At 41.5% G+C, this 19,540-nt stretch overlaps 1 protein-coding gene across 2 annotated transcripts in view; it reads right to left on the reverse strand.

Annotated features, from left to right (window-relative positions):
- Positions 1-19,540, reverse strand: part of ASH1L (ASH1 like histone lysine methyltransferase) — a 235,321-nt gene that overhangs the window by 175,061 nt on the left and 40,720 nt on the right. For both annotated transcript variants that reach the window (XM_025381044.1, XM_025381043.1), the window contains exon 2: positions 18,625-19,143. In XM_025381044.1, coding sequence (XP_025236829.1) covers positions 18,625-19,044 — 420 coding nt within the window. In that variant the 5' untranslated portion in view covers positions 19,045-19,143. The remainder of the gene's footprint in view (positions 1-18,624; positions 19,144-19,540) is intronic.

The following is a 19,540-nucleotide window of genomic DNA, read 5'->3' on the forward strand; positions in this document are numbered from 1 at the left end:
ACCCTTAAACCTGATCTCTAATGCCACCTGCTGTTGCAGTTCTGTAAGAAGAAGCTCTACGAATCTGCCCCAATATTATATAGCTTTGACTTTCACTTCCTCATGAAGCCCTCATGAAGATTACAGGCTGGCTCAGGCCTGTAATCCCAGCACTTTGGGAGGCCAAGGCAGGCGGATCATCTAAGGTCAGAAGTTCGAGACCAGACTGACCAACGTGGTGAAATCTCGTCTCTACTAAAAATACAAAATTTAGCCAGGCATGTTGGCGCACAACTGTAATCCCAGCTACTCGGGAGGCTGAGGCAGGAGAATCGCTTGAATCCGGGAGGCAGAGGTTGCAGTGAGCTAACACCACTGTACTTCAGCCTGGGCAATAAGAGGGAAACTCCGTCTCAAAAAAAAAAAAAGATTTACAATTACAGCTATAAATGACGGGCCCCTACTTACCACAAGCAAACCTAAATTTCTGAAATAGAAAAATAGTCCAAAAAAGCAATTTTATCTTTTAATTTTTCCTCTAAGAGGAATACTACTACAAAGTAGGACCACAAACTTAAAAAAAAAAAAAAGTAAAGAAAAATCCTAAGAAAAAATAAGTATGGTCACTCAATTCTTTTTGTTTTTTTCCACCACGCCCGGCCTCATTATTTATATTTTCTTAGTATTTATCTACAGTAAAGAACTGTCAAATTCTTGTTTTACAGCACAACTGAGAAAAATCTGTGAGACATCCTAAGTGTATATTTTCCCTTTATTATTTACTTTGTCCCAAAAGCCTTTCTCTTTCCAGCAAATTCTAACGAAGTGGTCAACACCTAATTTTAAGCATGAGCCCTTCTTTGCATATTCTCTTGCTCACCACCTTCTCCAGTGATTCTGTGATTCACATATACACTCTTGTCTGCATGTATTTCTATCATGGCAGTTATCATGTTACAGCATAATATTTTTTTACAGCACATGGAAAAACAAATCAAAGAATGTTGTGACTCTACACTAGAGACTATGGGCAAAGTTAAGTGATATAAAACTTAAACCTCCTTTGTGAAAGTATAAATCAAAATATTAGTCCTTTTGAACAGTTATTGTAAGTGTAAAAGGCACATTAAAGACACAAATTTAAGATGAAAATGTTTATTAAGATAAAAATGTTTAAAATTATTACTAGTGGTTGCAAAACTCTGTGTACACTTAACGTACTGAATATACTAAAAACACTGAACTGTACATTTTAAAAGGATAAATTTTATGGTATTTGAATTATATCTCAATTAAAAACATATGTTTTATAGAAAACTGGGCTAACTTAAAATAGGGTATAATTTAAAGGAACTATTATTATATCTAGAAAACTTAACACACTATTTTTTCTTTTAATTATACTTTCTTTAAGTTCTAGGGTACATGTGCACAACGTGCAGGTTTGTTACATATGTACATGTGCCATGTTGATGTGCTGCACCCGTTAACTCGTCATTTACATTAGGTATATCTCCTAATGCTATCCCTCCCCACTCCTCCCACCCCATGACAGGCCCCAGTGTGTGATGCTCCCCACCCTGTGTCCAAGTGTTCTCATTGTTCAATTCCCACCTATGAGTGAGAACATGCAGTGTTTGGTTTTCTGTCCTTGCAATAGTTCGCTCAGAATGATGGTTTCCAGCTTCATCCATGTCCCTACAAAGGACATGAACTCATCCCTTTTTTTATGGCTGCATAGCATTCCATGGTGTATATGTTAACACACTATTTTTATCTCACAAATACAAAGGAAAAAAATCCAAAACCTAGGGTAATGTCAAACCAGTTTTTTTTCCAACAACTCCATTTCAAAATAATTGGAACTTGTTTGCAGCTCTTTAAAAACTGGCAGGCCGGCCGGGCGCGGTGGCTCACGCCTGTAATCCCAGCACTTTGGGAGGCCGAGGCGGGTGGATCACGAGGTCAGGAGATCGAGACTATCCTGGCTAACATGGTGAAACCCCGTCTCTACTAAAAATACAAAAAACTAGCCGGGCGTGGTGGCGGGCGCCTGTAGTCTCAGCTACTTGGGAGGCTGAGGCGGGAGAATGGCGTGAACCCGGGAGGCGGAGCTTGCAGTGAGCCGAGATCACGCCACTGCACTCCAGCCTGGGAGCACAGCGAGACTCCGTCTCAAAAAAAAAAAAAAAAAAAAAAAAACTGGCAGGCAAATAATCTCTACTGAGCAAGAACTGAGGCACTATTATTACCCATTTTTCTTATTTAAGAAACAACATTAGGCTGGGCACAGTGGCTCACGCCTGTAATCCTAGCACTTTGGGAGGCTGAGGTGGGTGGATCACCTGAGGTTAGCAGTTCGAGATTAGCCTGGCCAACATGGCAAAACCCCGTCTCTACTAAAAATATAAAAATTAGCCGGGCATGGTGGCGTGCGCCTGTAGTACCAGCTACCTGGGAGGCTGAGGTGGGAGAACTGCTTGAACCTGGGAGGTGGAGGTTGCAGTGAGGCCAAGATTATGCCACTGAACTCCAGCCTGGGCAATGGAGTGAGACTCCATCTCAAAAAAAAAAAAAAAAGAAAAAAAGAAAAAGAAACAACATTAATCTACCAGTTATAGAGCATTATAAAATTTAAAATTCCAGGACAGGCTTTAAGTCTAATACTTGGATGCATGTGTGCATGTGGGTTTTAATAATTCTCAGCTGGGCATGGTGGCTCACACCTGTAATCCTAGCACTTTGAGAGGCTGAGGCAGGAGGATCGTTTGAGCCTAGGAGTTCAAGACCAGCCTGGCCAACATAGCCAGACTGTTTCTATAAAAAAGAAAAATATGGCCGGGCGCGGTGGCTCAAGCCTGTAATCCCAGCACTTTGGGAGGCCGAGACGGGCGGATCACGAGGTCAGGAGATCGAGACCATCCTGGCTAACACGGTGAAACCCCGTCTCTACTAAAAAAAAAAAAATACAAAAAACTAGCCGGGCGAGGTGGCGGGCACCTGTAGTCCCAGCTACTCGGGAGGCTGAGGCAGGAGAATGGCGTAAACCCGGGAGGCGGAGCTTGCAGTGAGCTGAGATCCGGCCACTGCACTCCAGCCTGGGCCACAGAGCGGGACTCCGTCTCAAAAAAAAAAAAAAAAAGAAAAATATTTAACTTTATTAAATTTTATTTAAAAAGTAATAATAATTCTCCAAAAAAATCACTTAGGCCAGGCACGGTGGCTCAGGCCTCTAATCCCAGCACTTTGGGAGGCTGAGGCGGGCAGATCACCTGAGGTCAGGAGTTTGAAACCAGCCTGACCAACATGGAGAAACTCTGTCTCTATTAAAAACACAAAATTAGCCAGGCATGGTGGTGCATGTCTGTAATCCCAGCTCCTAGGCAGGCTGAGGCAGGAGAATCGTTTGAACCCAGGAGGTGGAGGTTGCGGTGTGCCGAGATTGCACCACGGCATTCCAGCCTGGACAACAAGAGCGAAACTCCGTCTCACAAAAAAAAACTCACTTCACTGAAATTCAAATTACTTCTTCAATGAACTGCTTCTTAAATCTATTAAGATGGCATAGAATGGCCGGGCGCGGTGGCTCAAGCCTGTAATCCCAGCACTTTGGGAGGCCGAGACGGGCGGATCATGAGGTCAGGAGATCGAGACCATCCTGGCCGACACGGTGAAACCCCGTCTCTACTAAAAAATACAGAAAACTAGCCGGGCGAGGTGGCGGGCGCCTGTAGTCCCAGCTACTCGGGAGGCTGAGGCAGGAGAATGGCGTGAACCCGGGAGGCGGAGCTTGCAGTGAGCTGAGATCCGGCCACTGCACTCCAGCCTGGGCGGCAGAGCGAGACTCCGTCTCAAAAAAAAAAAAAAAAAAAAGATGGCATAGAATTTTCTTTTCTAAACAGAAAACAATTTTGGGACTGGAAATTATGGCTATGAATTTTACTTATAATTCATTGTGTTCATAAAATCCACTCATTTAGACTAAAGTAACATCAAATAAACTATCCAATGACAAAAATGTTAGTCAACAAAGCACCAAATTTCAATGCTATTTGACTAATACGTAATCTGGTCATCATAATTGTGAGACACGGTATACTGATATGACCAAATGCAGTGGCTCACGCCTGTAATCCTGGTGTGTTGGGAGGACAAGGAAGGAGGATTGATTCAGCACAGGAGTTCGAGACCAGCCTGGGCAACATAACAAGACACTGTCTCTACAAAAATAAAATAAAATTAGCCAAGTGTGGTGGCACACACCTGTGGTCCTAGTGATTCTGGAAGCTGAGATGGGAAGATTACTTAAGCCCATGGGGGCCAAGACTGCTGTGAACCATGATCATGCCACTGCACAGCCTTGGGCAACAGACTGTCTCTTTAAAAGAAGACCCTGTCTCTTAAAAAAGGTATGTATCTACCATCTGTGCGTTTTTCTCAAACTGCCTTTGTATACCTCCTAAACTCTGACTTCCTAACATAGTAGAACCTTTTATTGCAAGCTTGTATACTTGACATTTTTTTCTTTTTTTGGCTAAGTATACTAAATGAACTACAATCACATGTTATGTAACTCCGAAAATGGAATTTTCTTTAAATGCTGGAAAGAAATGTACCATTGCTCCATCTCCTTTTAAGTTACTGTGTGATAAATACAAGTAAATATTGTGACTTCCATCTCTACTTTCACTTTCTAAAATACTGCTGTAGAAAAATGAATGTACCATTCTGACAGCTTATGAAATGGCAGACACCACATGTAACTGCATCAAAGCCAAACATAAATTTTTAGAGAAAAATTACAAGAAAGTTTTTCTTTCCACTTGGGAGGAAAAAAGAAAACCTACTATAAAATTAATAATGAGTCCAAGCATGGTGGCTCATGCCTGTAATCCTAGCACTTTGGAGGTCAAGGCAGGCAGATCACTTGAGGCCAGGAGTTCGAGACCAGCCTAGCCAACATGGCGAAACCCCATTTCTACTACAAATACAAAAATTAGCCAGACATGACGGCATTCACCTGCAATCCCAGCTACTCAGGAGGCTGAGGCACAAGAATCACTTGAACCCCAGAAGGTGGAGATTGCAGTGAGCCAAAATTGCACCACTGCACTCCAGCCTGTATGACAGAGTGAGACTCTCTCAAAAATAAAAATAAAATAATGAACATTATTTCTTATAAAACAATCAGGGGATGTCTACTTCTAGCAATATGCCAGGCTAAATACTGTGAAGAGTCTTCTATTACAACAAAATAACTCAAACCAGCATAAAATACGTTTCTTACACTGCTGCCTCATAGGAGTAAGAAAAAGTTCCAAGAGGACCAAAAGAAAAGAAAAAAAAGGGCTGACCTAAATAGGCACGAAAACACAGTGGGTAAGTCCATCAAGTCACGCACTAGTGGCAAAATGGAGACCCCAGGAAAGGTGTCAGTAACGTACTCTAACTCCTGGAAAAGTAAAGTCAAAGCCTCTCAAAGTAGTCATCATCAAATTAGGCTCCAAATTCAACCACAGATAAAGATGAACAATATACAAACTTTATAATCAGTCAAATTCTTAGAAAAATTCTAGAAAAAAATTATTTTCACTGAAATTACATTAATTTATAATTTATAAATTAATGATAAATTTATAAATTATAAATTAATAATAAATTTATAAACAGGCAAAAGTACAGGGAGCACACTAAAATATAAGTTAGGAGAATGGATTAGTCCTACCTATAAAACAAAATTCTTAAAACTGTACCATAGTGGCCAGGTGCCATGGCTCACACCTATAATCCTAATGATTTGCCAGGCTGGTACAGGAGGATCGCTTGATCCCCAGGAGCTCAAGGTTACAGTGAGCTATGATCACACCACTGCACCACAGCCTGGTTAAAAAAGACAAGACTCAGACTCTTAAAAATAAACAAACAAACAAAAAATGTAAATAAACAGAAACATCACTGATACTAAATAGAAAACCAGACTAGAACCAAGTACATAAAGAAATTCAGTGTATGACAAAGCAGCCTTTCAAATAAGAGAAGTAAAGATGTACTTCTTAATAATAGTGTTGGGGCCAGGCTCAGTGGCTCACGCCTGCAATCCCCAGCACTTTGGGAGGCCAAAGCAGAGGGATCACCTGAGGTCAGGAGTTCGAGATCAGCCTGACCAACATAAGGAAAGCCTGTCTCTACTAAAAATACAAAACTTAGCTGGGCGTGATGCCGCATGTCTCTAATCCCAGCTACTTAGGAGGTTGAGGCAGGAGAATTGCTTGAACCCAGGAGGCAGAGGTTGCAGTGAGCCCAGATTGTGCCACTGCACTCCAGCCTGGGCGACAGAGCGAGACTCCATCTCAAATAATAGTAAGTGTTGGGACAACCATGTAGCCATTTGGAAAGAGACAAATTTGGAACCATAACTCATAAACCATAACAAACTCCAAATGGATCAAGGATTTATATGTTAAAAAATAAAATACTACAAAGATCTGCAAAACAACATAAGGAAATCCTTCATAAACTTCGAAAGAAGAAGGTCTTTCTGGCCGGGCGCGGTGGCTCACGCCTGTAATCCCAGCACTTTGGGAGGCCGAGGCGGGCGGATCACAAGGTCAGGAGATCGAGACCACGGTGAAACCCCGTCTCTACTAAAAATACAGAAAATTAGCCGGGCGCGGTTGTGGGCGCCTGTAGTCCCAGCTACTCGGGAGGCTGAGGCAGGAGAATGGCGTGAACCCGGGAGGCGGAGCTTGCAGTGAGCCGAGATCGCGCCACTGCACTCCAGCCTGGGCGACAGAGCGAGACTCCGTCTCAAAAAAAAAAAAAAAAAAGAAGAAGGTCTTTCTAATGATACATCAAAAATCCAGAAGCCTTAAGATTTACAAATTACATCAGGTAAAAAGCTAAATATTTCTGTATGGCAAAATAACATAACCAAAGTCTAAAGACAAATAACAAACTGGAAAAAGAAAATTATAGGCTGGGTGCAGCTGCTCACGCCTATAATCCCAGCACTTGGGGAGGCCGAGGCAGCTGGATCACAAGGTCAGGAGTTCGAGACCAGCCTGACCAACTTGGAGAAACCCCATCTCTACTAAAAATACAAAAATTACCCAGGCGTGGTGGTGCACACCTGTAATCCCAGCTACTCGAGAGGCTGAGGCAAGATAATCATTTGAACCCGGGAGGTGGAGGTTGCAGTGAGCTGAGATCGCATCACTGCACTCAAGCCTGGGCCACGGAGCAAGACTGTCTCAAAAAAAAGAAAATTACATAAGTCACATTTCCAAGGGCTAAAGAAGTTCTCATAGCCCTGTTATGGAAAAATCTTTAAAATATACTATTTAATAGAAAAAAGATACAGAGCAGTATGTACAATGTGCTACTATTTACATTTTAAAATGGGGAAAGAACATGTATATAGGGGATGCATACTGGCTTATAAGTGCAAATATATTTCTGGAAGATACCAAAGACAGTAATGTTGGAGTTACTCTTCTGGAAGTTTATTGTACCAACTCTGATTCCCAATAATTTATTTTTTTTTTTTTTTGAGATGGAGTCTTGCTCTATCGCCTAGGCTGGAGTGCAATGGCACGATCTCGGCTCACTGCAAGCTCCGCCTCCCGGGTTCACGCCACCCTCCTACCTCAGCCTCCCGAGTGGCTGGGACTACAGGTGCCTGCCACCACGCCCGGCTAATTTTTTGCATTTTTAGTAGAGATGGGGTTTCACCGTGTTAGCCAGGATGGTCTCGATCTCCTGACCTTGTGATCTGCCCGCCTCGGCCTCCCAAAGTGCTGGGATTACAGGCGTGAGCCACCGCGCCCAGGCAACAATTTATTCTTAATGTGATATGATTCTTCAAGCTAAGGTGAACCTGAAAACACTTTTTTTTTTTTTTTTTTGCAGACAGGATCTCGCTGTCGCCCAGACTGCCCAGCTAAAATTAAGTCTTATTTTTTACCTAAAATAGGCTGATGGAAGCCACAGTAAACATATACAGAACAAAAATTTTCACTGAAAGTAAACTGATTAGATAATTAACTTTTATATAGCAAAATATTACCCAGAAAAATGACACCTGAACAAATCTAGAAATTGACAGTTGAAAATCGTATTATTAACCTAAAAATTCTCAACTTTTGAACCTCAAATATAAGAGTCTGACATTTTAAAATAAATTAAAAATTTCCAAGTAATAAAAGTATGAAATATGAGGTAACATACTATGCATTAACCATCCATGATATATGATACATAAATCATCAAGCAGAATAACCATTTCTTAAAGAAAATAAAGAAGACTTGAATATACTAAAAATGTCTTCAGGTTTCCCTTTGCTAGAAAAAACACCACAGTTAAGAACTCACTGGAACCAAAGTTTATACAAAAAAAATTACAAGAATAATCTAAATGTGGCATTCTCTTTTTGAGTCTAATTCATTAGCCATCTTCACTACACTGAAACTACAAAATTCCCATAGGGATTATTGCAGTTTGATATACTTACAATGTTTTTCTAGATTCTCTCAGGAGAGTCTGAGGTTTTATTCCCTTTCTGGAAACTTTCCAAACTTCAATCCACTGTCATTTATTCCTTAACAAGGTATTAAAATTAAGAGTAGGACACAAACAAATCAAGATTCACGAACAACACTCTTTCTTTCTTTTTTGTTAGTTTGTTTTTGAGACAGAGTCTTGCTATGTCGCCAGGCTAGAGTACAGTGGCGCAATCTCGGCTCACTGCAACCTCCGCCTCCTGGGTTGAAGCAATTCTCCTGCCTCAGCCTCCCGAGTCACTGGGATGACAGGCATGCGCCACCACACCCAGCTAATTTCTATATTTTTAGTAGAAATGGGGTTTCACCATGTTGGCCAGGATAGTCTTGATCTCTTCACCTTGCGATCCACCCACCTCGGCCTTCCAAAGTGCTGGGATTACAGGGGTGAGCCACTGCGGCCGGCAAGATTGTTTCTTTTTTTTCTTTTTGAAATGGAGTTTCGCTCTTGTTGCCCAGGCTGGAGTGCAATGGCACAATCTCAGCTCACCGCAACCTCTGCCTCCTGGGTTCAAGTGATTCTCCTGTCTCAGCTTCCCAAGTAGCTGGGATTACAGGCATGCACCACCACGTCTGGCTAATTTTTTTGTATTTTTAGTAGAGACAGGGTTTCTCCATGTTGGTCAGGCTGGTCTCAAACTCCCGACCTCAGGTGATCCACCAGCCTGCGCCTCCCAAAGTGCTGGGATTACAGGCGTGAGCCACCATGCCCAGCCAAGATTATTTCTTATTCTCTTATTTCCCTATGGTCACTAAAGGAGAAAATACTATCCTTTATCACAATCTCAATAGAAGTTCCCCTTCAGGGCTGCTTCTTTTGGAGCACTGAAGATAAAGTAGAAAGGCAAAAGATCGGCCAGGCGCGGTGGCTCACGCCTGTAATCCCAGCGCTTTGGGAGGCCGAGGCGGGTAGATCATGAGTTCAGGAATTCAAGACCAGCCTGACCAACATGGTGAAACCTCGTCTCTACTACAAATACAAAAATTAGCCAGGCGTGGTGGCAGGTGCCCGTAATGTCAGCTACCCAAGAGGCTGAGACAGGAGAATCGCTTGAACCTGAGCGGCAGAGGTTGCAGTGAGATCACACCACTGCATTCAAGCCTGGGTGACAGAGTGAGACTCTGTCAAGAAAGGAAGGAAGGAAGGGAGGCAAAGGATCTTAGACTTTTTTTTTGAGATGGAGTCTTGCTCTGTCACTCAGGCTGGAGTACAGTGGTGTGATCTCGGCTCACTGCAACCTCCATCTCTTGGGATCAAGAGCTTCTCCTGCTTCAGTCTCCTGAGTAGCTGGGGGTATAGGTGATCACCACCACACCCAGCTGATTTTTGTATTTTTAGTAGAGATGGGGTTCACCATGTTGGTCAGGGTGGTCTCAAACTCCCGACCTCAAGTGATCCACCTGCCTCAGTCTCCCAAAGTGCTGCGATTAGTCTTATGTTTTAAAAAAAATACACGTATCAAGCCGGGCACAGTGGCTCACTGGCATGGTGGCTGACACCCGTAATCCCAGCACTTTGGGAGGCTGAGATAGGAGGATCACCTCAGCCCAGGATTTCAAGACCAGCCCAGGCAACAAAAGGAGCAACATTTCTACAAAAAATAAAACTATTAGAAGTGTGGTGACACACACCTGTAGCTGCAACTTCTTGGGAGGCTGAGGTGGTAGGATTGCTTGAGCCCAGGAGGTCAAGGTCAAGGCTACAGTGAGTCTAATCACATCACTGCACTCCAACCTAGGCAATAGCAAGATGCTGTCTGAAACAAACAAAACTAGAGATATATAATTACAAATTATAAATATAGTGAGTAATTCCTACACGTTAGGATGGCTATAATTTTTTTAAAACACAGAATAACTGTTACCGAGGATGTGGAAGAACCAGAACACTTGTGAGTTCCTGGTGGGAATGTAAAATTGTCCAGCCCCTGTGGAAAACAGTATGGTAATTATTTCAAAAAATTAAACATAGAATTACAATGTCCCAGAGTCAGGCGTGGTGGCTCACATCCGTAATCCCAGCTCGTTGGGAGGCTGAGGCGGACAGACTGCTTTAGTCCAGGAGTTCAAGATCAGCCTGGGCAACATGGTGAAACCCCCGCATCTACTAAAAACACAAAATATGAGCCAGGAGTGGTTGTGCATGCCTGTAGCCAGGCTACTCAAGAGGTTGAGGTGGGAGAATCATCTGAGCCCAGGAGGTTAAGGCTGCAGTGAGCTGTGATTACCCCACTGCACTCCAGCCAGGGCAACAGGAGTGAGACCCTGTATCAGGAAAAAAAAAAAAAATTACAATGTCCGGCCTGGGTGACAGAGCAACACTCAATCTCTTACCAAAAAAACTGTAGTAAGACCCAAAAATTCCACTTCCACATATATACCCAGAAGACGTGAAAGCAGGGACTCAGATATTTCTACACACATGTTCAGCATTAGTCACAATTGTTAAAAGCTGGAAGCAATACCAGTGTCCATCCATAGATGGACTAGATTAATTTATCTAGTAAAATACTACCCAGTAACAGCTGAACAAATTTAGAAATTAACAGTTGACAATCATATTAACCAAAAAATTCACAAACAGCTTCTGAATCTGACATATCCATAGAATGAACAAAATTTGTTATATACATACACTGGAATATCATTCAGCCTTAAAAACAAAAGCAACTCTGACATACTCCAAAATGGACAAACCTTGAGGACATTATGCTAAGGGAAATAAGGCAGTTACCTAAGGACAAATATTGTATGACTCTACTTATATGAGGTAATTTCAGTAGTCAAATTCAGAGACAGAAAGTAGAATACCAGTTTCACTAGGGGCCACAGGAGGGGGAATGAAGAGTTAATAGAGTGTCAGCTGGAAAATATCAAAAAGATCCGGAGCTGGTGGGTGGGGATGGTTGCACAAAAAGTGCATCTACCTAATGCCACAAAATTATATACTTACAAATGGTTAAAATAGAAAAGTTCACGTTATATGCAGCCTACCACAGTTTATATATATGCATATACATACATAAACACACATTTTTTTTAAACTATATATATAATTGTTATACATTATAAATATAACAGGTAATACTGGTGTAAAAGTAACCAGTTTTTGCATTGTTGAAATTTGCCACTTGATATTGGAACACGTTCTTAAATGTAGTTATGTTATATATCATTTTAATGCACATTTCTCACTTTATTTTTTTTGCTAATGACTTATTACTTGCTCTTTATTTTGTATTTATTTTAGACTATGGAAATGTTAGACTAAAAGCAAATTTAAGTGATTTTCTTATTTGAGTTTAAAATGGGCCATAAAGCAGCAGAGACAACTTGCAACATCAACAACACTTTTGGCTCAGGAACTGCTAACGAATGTACAGTACAGCCGTGGTTCAGTAAGTTTTGCAAAGGAGATGAGAGCCTTGAAGATAAGCAGCACAGTGGCTGGCTGTCAGAAACTGACAACAACTGAGAGCAATCATCAAAGCTCATCCTTTTAAAACTACACGAGAAGTTGCCGAGGAACTCATCTTCAACCATTCTAAGGTCATTTGGCATTTTACACACCAACAAGGAAAAATTTCTCAAGATTGTGATGTGCGACAAAAAGTGGATTTTATATGACAACTGGCAACAACCAGATCAGTGGTTGGACCCAGAAGAAGCTCCAAAGCACTTTTCAAAGCCAAACTTGCACCAAAAAAGATCATGGTCACTGTTTGGCGATCTGCTGCCAGTCTGATCCACTACACCTTTCTGAATCCCAGCGAAACCATTCATCTGAGATGTATGCTCAGCAAATTGATGAGATGTACCAAAAACTGCAACACCTGCCACCAGCACTGATCAACAAAAAGAGCCCAATTCTTCCCCAGGACAACGCCTGACTGCACGTCACACAATCAGTGCTTCAAAAGTTGAACGAATTGGACTACTAAGTTTTGCCTCAACTGCCATATTCAACTGACCTCTTGTCAACCAACTACCACTTCTTCAAGCACCTCAACAACTTTTTGCAGGGAAACTGCTTCCACAACCAGCAGGATACATAAAATGCTTCCCAAGAGTTTGTTGAATCCAGAAGCACAGATTTTTATGCTACAGGATTAAACAAACTGATTCTTGTTGGCACAAATGTTTATTGTAATGGTTCCTATTTTGATTAATAAAGATGTGTTTGAGCCTAGTTATAATGATTTAAAATTCATGGTCAATGGCTGGAAACAGGGACTCACTCCTATAATCCCAGCACTTTGGAAGGCTGAGGCAGGCGAATCACCTGAGGTCAGAGTTCGAGACCAGCCTGCCAACATGTTGAAACCCCATCTCTACTAAAAATACAAAAATTAGCCAGGTATGGTGGCAAGCACTTGTAATCCCAGCTACTCAGGAGGCTGAGGCAGAACTGCCTTAACCCAGGAGATGGAAGCTGCAGTGAGCCGAGATCAAGCCACTGCACTCCACTCCAGCCTGGGTGACAAAAGGAGACTCTATCTTTAAAAAAAAAAAAAAATTCGTAGTCCAAAACTGCAGTTACTTTTGCACCAACCTATATATATATATATACACACACACACACACACATATATATCAATATAACTCGGACATTAGCCTACATACTATACTAGCATGGATTATGGACAGAAAACTTCATCCTTTGAGGTAGCCTGATGGCACTTTATCATCATCCTTTGCTCTTGTTTCTTACATTGCCTTCTATCGTTCTGTTTTCCTCTTCTTTTATTGTCTGCCTGCTACAGTACCAGTGATTACTACTTTCAGTTTACTAGTTAAGCTCTACTGGTAAGGACCACTAAAGAGGTTGCTTCACCCCATTCAAAATACTGTATGTAATCTATTCAGTAATGGCCACTGGGAGTTTATAATTTTAAAAATATGAAAAAAATTATATATAATATTTTAGTAGACAAAAAACACTATTTTCAGTAGCTAACTCACTGAACAGAAAATAACCCACTCTCATTTCACAGTAAGTAAACATAGTGTTTCCCAAATCTGCTGGAACGTAAGAAATACCTGAGGCATATATTAAAATACTGAATTATCTCTGTTGGCAGATGACACAGTTTTATATGTAGAAAACCCTAAAGCATCAACAAATTGTTCAAGCTAATAAATGAATTCAGCAAAGTTGCAGGATACAAAACCCACATGCCAAAATCAGTTGTGGCCAACACAGTGGCTCACACTTGTAATCCCAACACTTTGGGAGGCCAAGGAAGGAGGATCACTTGAGGTCAGAAGTTCAAGACCAGCTTGGGCAAAATAGCAAGACCCCATCTCTACAAAGATAATTTTTTTTTTAATTTATTAAAATAAATAAAAGAGAGGCCGGGAGCAGTGGCTCACGCCTGTAATCCCAGCACTTTGGGAGGCTGAGGCGGGCGGATCACAAGGTCAGGAGATCGAGACCACGGTGAAACCCCATCTCTACTAAAAATACAAAAAATTAGCCGGGGGCGGTGGCGGGCGCCTGTAGTCCCAGCTACTCAGGAGGCTGAGGCAGGAGAATGGCGTGAACCCGGGAGGTGGAGCTTGCAGTGAGCCGAGATCGCACCACTGCACTCCAGCCTGGGCAATAGAGCGAGACTCCATCTCAAAAAATAAATAAATAAAAATAAATAAATAAATAAATAAATAAATAAAAGAAGGCTAAGGCAGGAAGATTGCTTGAGTCCAGGAGTTTGCGGATACAATGAGCTATGCCACTGCCCCTCCAACATGGGCAGCAGAGCAAGACTGTCTCTAAAAAAAAAAAAAATTAAAAATAGTAATTTAAAAAATTAGTTGCATTTCTATATATTTACAATGAGTAATCTGAAAAGTAAATTTAAAACACTGCTGGTTGCAATAGCATCAAAAAATAAAATACACAGGAATAAATTTAAGGAGCTGAAAGGCTTGAACATTACAAATTTTATAAAATATTGCTGAAAGAAATTAAGGAAATCTTAAACAAAAGACATCTCACATTCCTGGATTTCAAGACTTCATATTAAGACGACAACACTACCTAAAGTGATCTGCAGATTCAATGTAATTTCTATCAAAATCCCAACACTGTTGTTTAAAGAAACAGAAAACCCCATCCTAAAATCCGTATGGAATCTCAAGGAACCCCAAATAGCCAAAACAATGTTGAAAAAGAACAAAGTTGGAAGACTCACACTTTCTGACTTCAACTTACTACAGGCCAGCCATGGTGGCTCATGCCTATAATCCCATCACTTTGGAAGGCCAACGCAGGAGGATCACTTGAGCCCAGGAGTTTGAGGCTGCAGTGAGTAGCCTATCCTGGATGACAGAGCAAGACCCTGTCTCTTTAAAAACAAACAGGAAGGGCATGGTGGCTCACACCTGTAATCCCAGCATTATGGGAGGCCGAGGCAGGCAGACTGTTTGAGCTCAGGAGTTTGAGACCAGTCTGGCCAACATGCTGAAACTCTGTCTCTACTAAAAATACAAAAATTAGCCGGGCATGGTAGCGGGCACCTGTAATCTCAGCTACTCGGGAGGCTGAGGCAGGAGGCAGGAGAATCACTTGAACCCAGGAGGCAGAGGCTGTGGTCTCAAGCCGAGATCATGCCACTATACTCCAGCCTGGGCGACAGAGTAAGACTCCATCTAAAACGAACAAATAAAGAACTTACTACAAAGCTACAGTAATGAAAACAGTGTGGTACTTGCAGAAACACAGACATATGGACCAATGGAATGTAAAGGAAAAGAGTCCTGAAATAAACTCTCACATATATGGCCAATAATTTCTTTAACAAAGGTGTCAAAACCATTCAATGAAGAAAAGATACTCTCTTCAAGAAATGATGCTGAGAAAACTGAATATCACGTAAAGGAATGAAGCTGGACCCTTACTTTAAACCATATACAACAAAACTTAAACTCAAAATGGGTCACAGATCTAAACATAAGAGCTAAAACGATAAAACTCTTAGGAAAACATAAGGGGAAGACTTTCACAACACTGGATTTGGCAATGATTTCTAGGATATGACACTAAAAACACAGGCAATAAAGGAAAAAATAAATTGGACCCGTTTTCACCAAAATTGAAAACTTTTTTTTGCATCAGAGGACACAAAAGGAAATGAAAAGACTATCCACAGAATGAAAGAAAATATTTTTAAAATCCTATATACAGATTATATAAAGAACCTGGACAATTCAACAACAAAACACAATTCAAAAGTAGTCAAATAATTTGAACAAACATTTCTTCAAAGAAGATACGCAAATGGCCAATAAGCACATGAAAACCTGTTCAACATCATTAGTCATTAAATAAATGCAGGTTGGGCATGGTGGCTCACGCCTGTAACCCCACCATTTTGGGAGGCCGAGGTGGGCGGATCACGAGGTCAGGAGATTGAGATCATCCTGGCTAACACGGTGAAACCCCTTCTCTACTAAAACTACAAAAAAAAATAGGCGGGTGTGGTGGTGGGCGCCTGTAGTCCCAGCTACTCGGAAGGCTAAGGCAGAAGAATGGCATGAACCCAGGAGGCGGAGCTTGCAGTGAGCAGAGATTGCACCACTGCACTCCTGCCTGGAGGACAGAGCGAGACTCTCTCTCAAAAAAGAAAAAAAAAAAAAAAGAAAATGCTAATTAAAAACCACAATGTGCTGCAGCTTGAGAACAGGGCGGTGGTGGGGTGGGTGGGAGGAAGGAAAGAGAGGGAAGGGAAGGAAGATAAGGAAAGGAAGGAAAGGAAGGAAGGGGAGGGAAGCGGGGGACAAGCAGGGAGAGGTAGAGGGGAAGGGAGAGGAAGGAAGGGAGGGATGGAGGGAGGGAGTGAATAAAAATTAAGAAAACCTTATGAAGACTCAGAGAAATCAAAAACTCATGCATTGCTGATGGGATATGAAACAGTATAGCCACTGGAAAAGTGTACAGTTCCTGAAAGAGCTAAATAAATAATTACCATATGACCCAGTAATTCTATTCCCAGGTAAATACACGAAAATACAAAGCAGGAACTTGAACAGATAACTGTATGGCAACATTCACTGTAGCATTATCCACAATAGCCAAAGAGTGGATGTGAACCAAGATTCCATCAAGAGATGAATGGATAAAAAATAAAGTGGTGGCCGGGTGTGGTGGTTCACGCCTGTCATCCCAGCACTTTGGGAAGCAGAGGTGGGCGGATCACCTGAGGACAGGAGTTTGAGACCAGCCTGACCAACATGAAAAAATCCCATCTCTACTAAAAAACACAAAAGTCAGCTGGGGACGGTGGCACACACCTGTAATCCCAGCTACTCAAGAGGCTGAGGCAGGAGAATTGCTTGAACCCTGGACGCAGAGGTTGCCGTGAGCCGAGATCACGCCATTGCACTCCAGCCTGGGCAACAAGAGCGAACCTCCACCTCAAAACATAAATAAATAAATAAATAAATAAATAAATAAATGAAAATAAAGTGGTATATCCACACAATGGATTATTCTGCCATGAAAAGGAATAAAGTTTTGGCACATGCTACAACATGGTTGCACCTTGAGGACATTCTGGTAAATGAAATAAGCCAGACACAAAATAACAAATATTGTATGATTACACCTATATGAGTTAGCTAGAATAGGCAAATTTACAGTTACAGTTGCTAAAAGTACATTAGAATTTTTTTGGGGGTGAGTTGGAGTTTTGCTCTTGTTGCCCAGGCTGGAGGGCAGTGGCACAACCTAAGCTCACTGCAACCTCTGCCTCCTAGATTTGAGCGATTCTCCTGCCTCAGCCTCCCGAGGGCTGGGATTACAGGCTTCTGCCATCATGGCCAGCTAATTTTTTGTATTTTTAGTAGAGACGAGTTTTCATCATGTTGGCCAGGCTGGTCTCAAACTCCTGACCTCAGGTGATTCACCTGCCTCAGCCTCCCAAAGTGCTGGGATTAGAGGCGTTAGCCACCATGCCCGGCAAGTACATTAGATATTACCAGTCACTGTAGACAGAAAAAATGGAAGATATTGTTTAATGGTTACGGAGTTTTAATTTGGGATAATGAAAAAGGTTTAGAAATAAATGATTTTGGCTGGGCGCAGTGGCTCACACCTGTAATCCCAGTACTTTGGGAGGCTGAGGTGGGTGGATCACCTGAGGTCAGGAGTTCGAGACCAGCCTGGCCAACATGGTGAAACCTCGTCTCTACAAAAAATACAAAAATTAGCTGGGTGCGGTGGTGGGCACCTGTAAGCCCAGTTACTCAGGAGGCTGAGGCAGGAGAATCGCTTGAACCCAGGAGGTGGAGGTTGTGGCGTGCCGAAATCGCACCACTGCACTCCAGTCTGGGCAACAGAGTGAGACTCCACCTCGAAAAAAAAAAGAGAAAGAAAGAAATGATTTTACATAAATTTTTAAAAGCGAATAAGGAAATACCCTAAAAATCACTGAATTTAAATGGCTGAACTGTACAGTATGTGAATCATACCTCAATAAAGATTTCTCTTTTTTTGGTCAGACACAGTGGCTTACACCTGTAATTCCAGCACTTTGGAGTTTTGCCTTTAAAAATTGCATAAACAGGCCGCGCGTGGGGGCTGACGCCGGTAATCCCAGCACTTTGGGAGGCCAAGGTGGACGGATCACCTGAGGTCAGGAGTTTGAGACCAGCCTGGCCAACATGGTGAAACTCCATCTCTACTAAAAACACAAAATTAGCCAGGTGTGGTGGTGGGCACCTGTAATCCCAGGTACTTGGGAGGCTGAGGCAGGAGAACTGCTTGAACCCAGAAGGCAGAGATTGCTGTGAGCCGAGATCACACCATTGCACTCCAGCCTGGGCGACAAGAGCAAAACTTAATCTCAAAAAATTAATAAATAAATAAAATTTTAAAATAGTTTTAGAAGTACAAATACGTATATGGTTATGCTATTAACTTACATCTTTGACAAGCCTCAGGGCTTATTTTAAGGCTCACAAACACAAACTATCTGGAAATAACATAGAAAGATTAAAATCAAACTCCCGGAAACACATATATGATAAAAATTAACAGGGAAATGAAAATATTGTCAATAACCATATATTGTTAGGAATTCTACTTACTCGTTTTGAAGGACAGTGTTCATTCTTTTCATCCGTCATCTTTCCGCTTTTAAGTGCTTTCCTTGGGTGCTTGATAGTTGTTTTTATGGCAGGTCGACATACATAGTTCTCCAAGTTCTTTGGAGGTTTTTTAGTTCTCTTAGCCTGGAGGCCAATTTTCAATTTTAAATTTCCCTCTGAAAAGTTTGTTTCTTTCACTGAAAACTGTTGCTGTGCATCAGTCAAACCATCATCTTTCCCAGCTTCAATGTTTCTTTCTCGATTCCGTTTGCGAAGGTCCTCTTCCTCCTTTGTGTTTTTTTCTAGCTCTACTTCTCTCTTACTGACCAATGTGCCAGTACTGATGGCAGAAGGACTCTTTCTTGTAAAACCTTCGGAATCAGAACCCAATCCTAACATAGCAGTATTTCTAGGGTCCATCACAAGCGTATGTTATTGCCAAGGAATCTTATGGAAATTTTACAGAACTGTGTTCCATAAAAAACAGGGATCTCCAAAACTTGAAACCAGCATCATTCTCTGCAGAACAGACCATAACAAAAATTTATCAGAAAAGAGGCAACTGTTGATTAATATAAGTAATGGGTATAGGGCAAGACAACAAGGAGGTCAACAACTACCCAAAAAAAAAAAAAATCAGTTAAATAAAAATGTTAATTCAAAGTAGATTTAAATCTATTTAGTTATAAATACATTTAAAATTCAGAATAAGTTTATCATTCTACAGATATCATAAACAAGCTATAGTGGTATGGTGCAAATGCAAATTTAAGAATCACCAAGAAGCTTCTGCAACTTACAGTCAAGCAAACATTGCCTAAAATAAAATAACTTCATATATTTTCACACTCAAAAGTTTTAAAAGAATATATTCCCTACACTTCTGCTGAAGTACACTTTTGTTTCCTACAGTTTT

The sequence above is a fragment of the Theropithecus gelada genome, chromosome 1 (genome assembly GCF_003255815.1).
Source record: "Theropithecus gelada isolate Dixy chromosome 1, Tgel_1.0, whole genome shotgun sequence".
Lineage (NCBI taxonomy): Eukaryota > Metazoa > Chordata > Mammalia > Primates > Cercopithecidae > Theropithecus > Theropithecus gelada.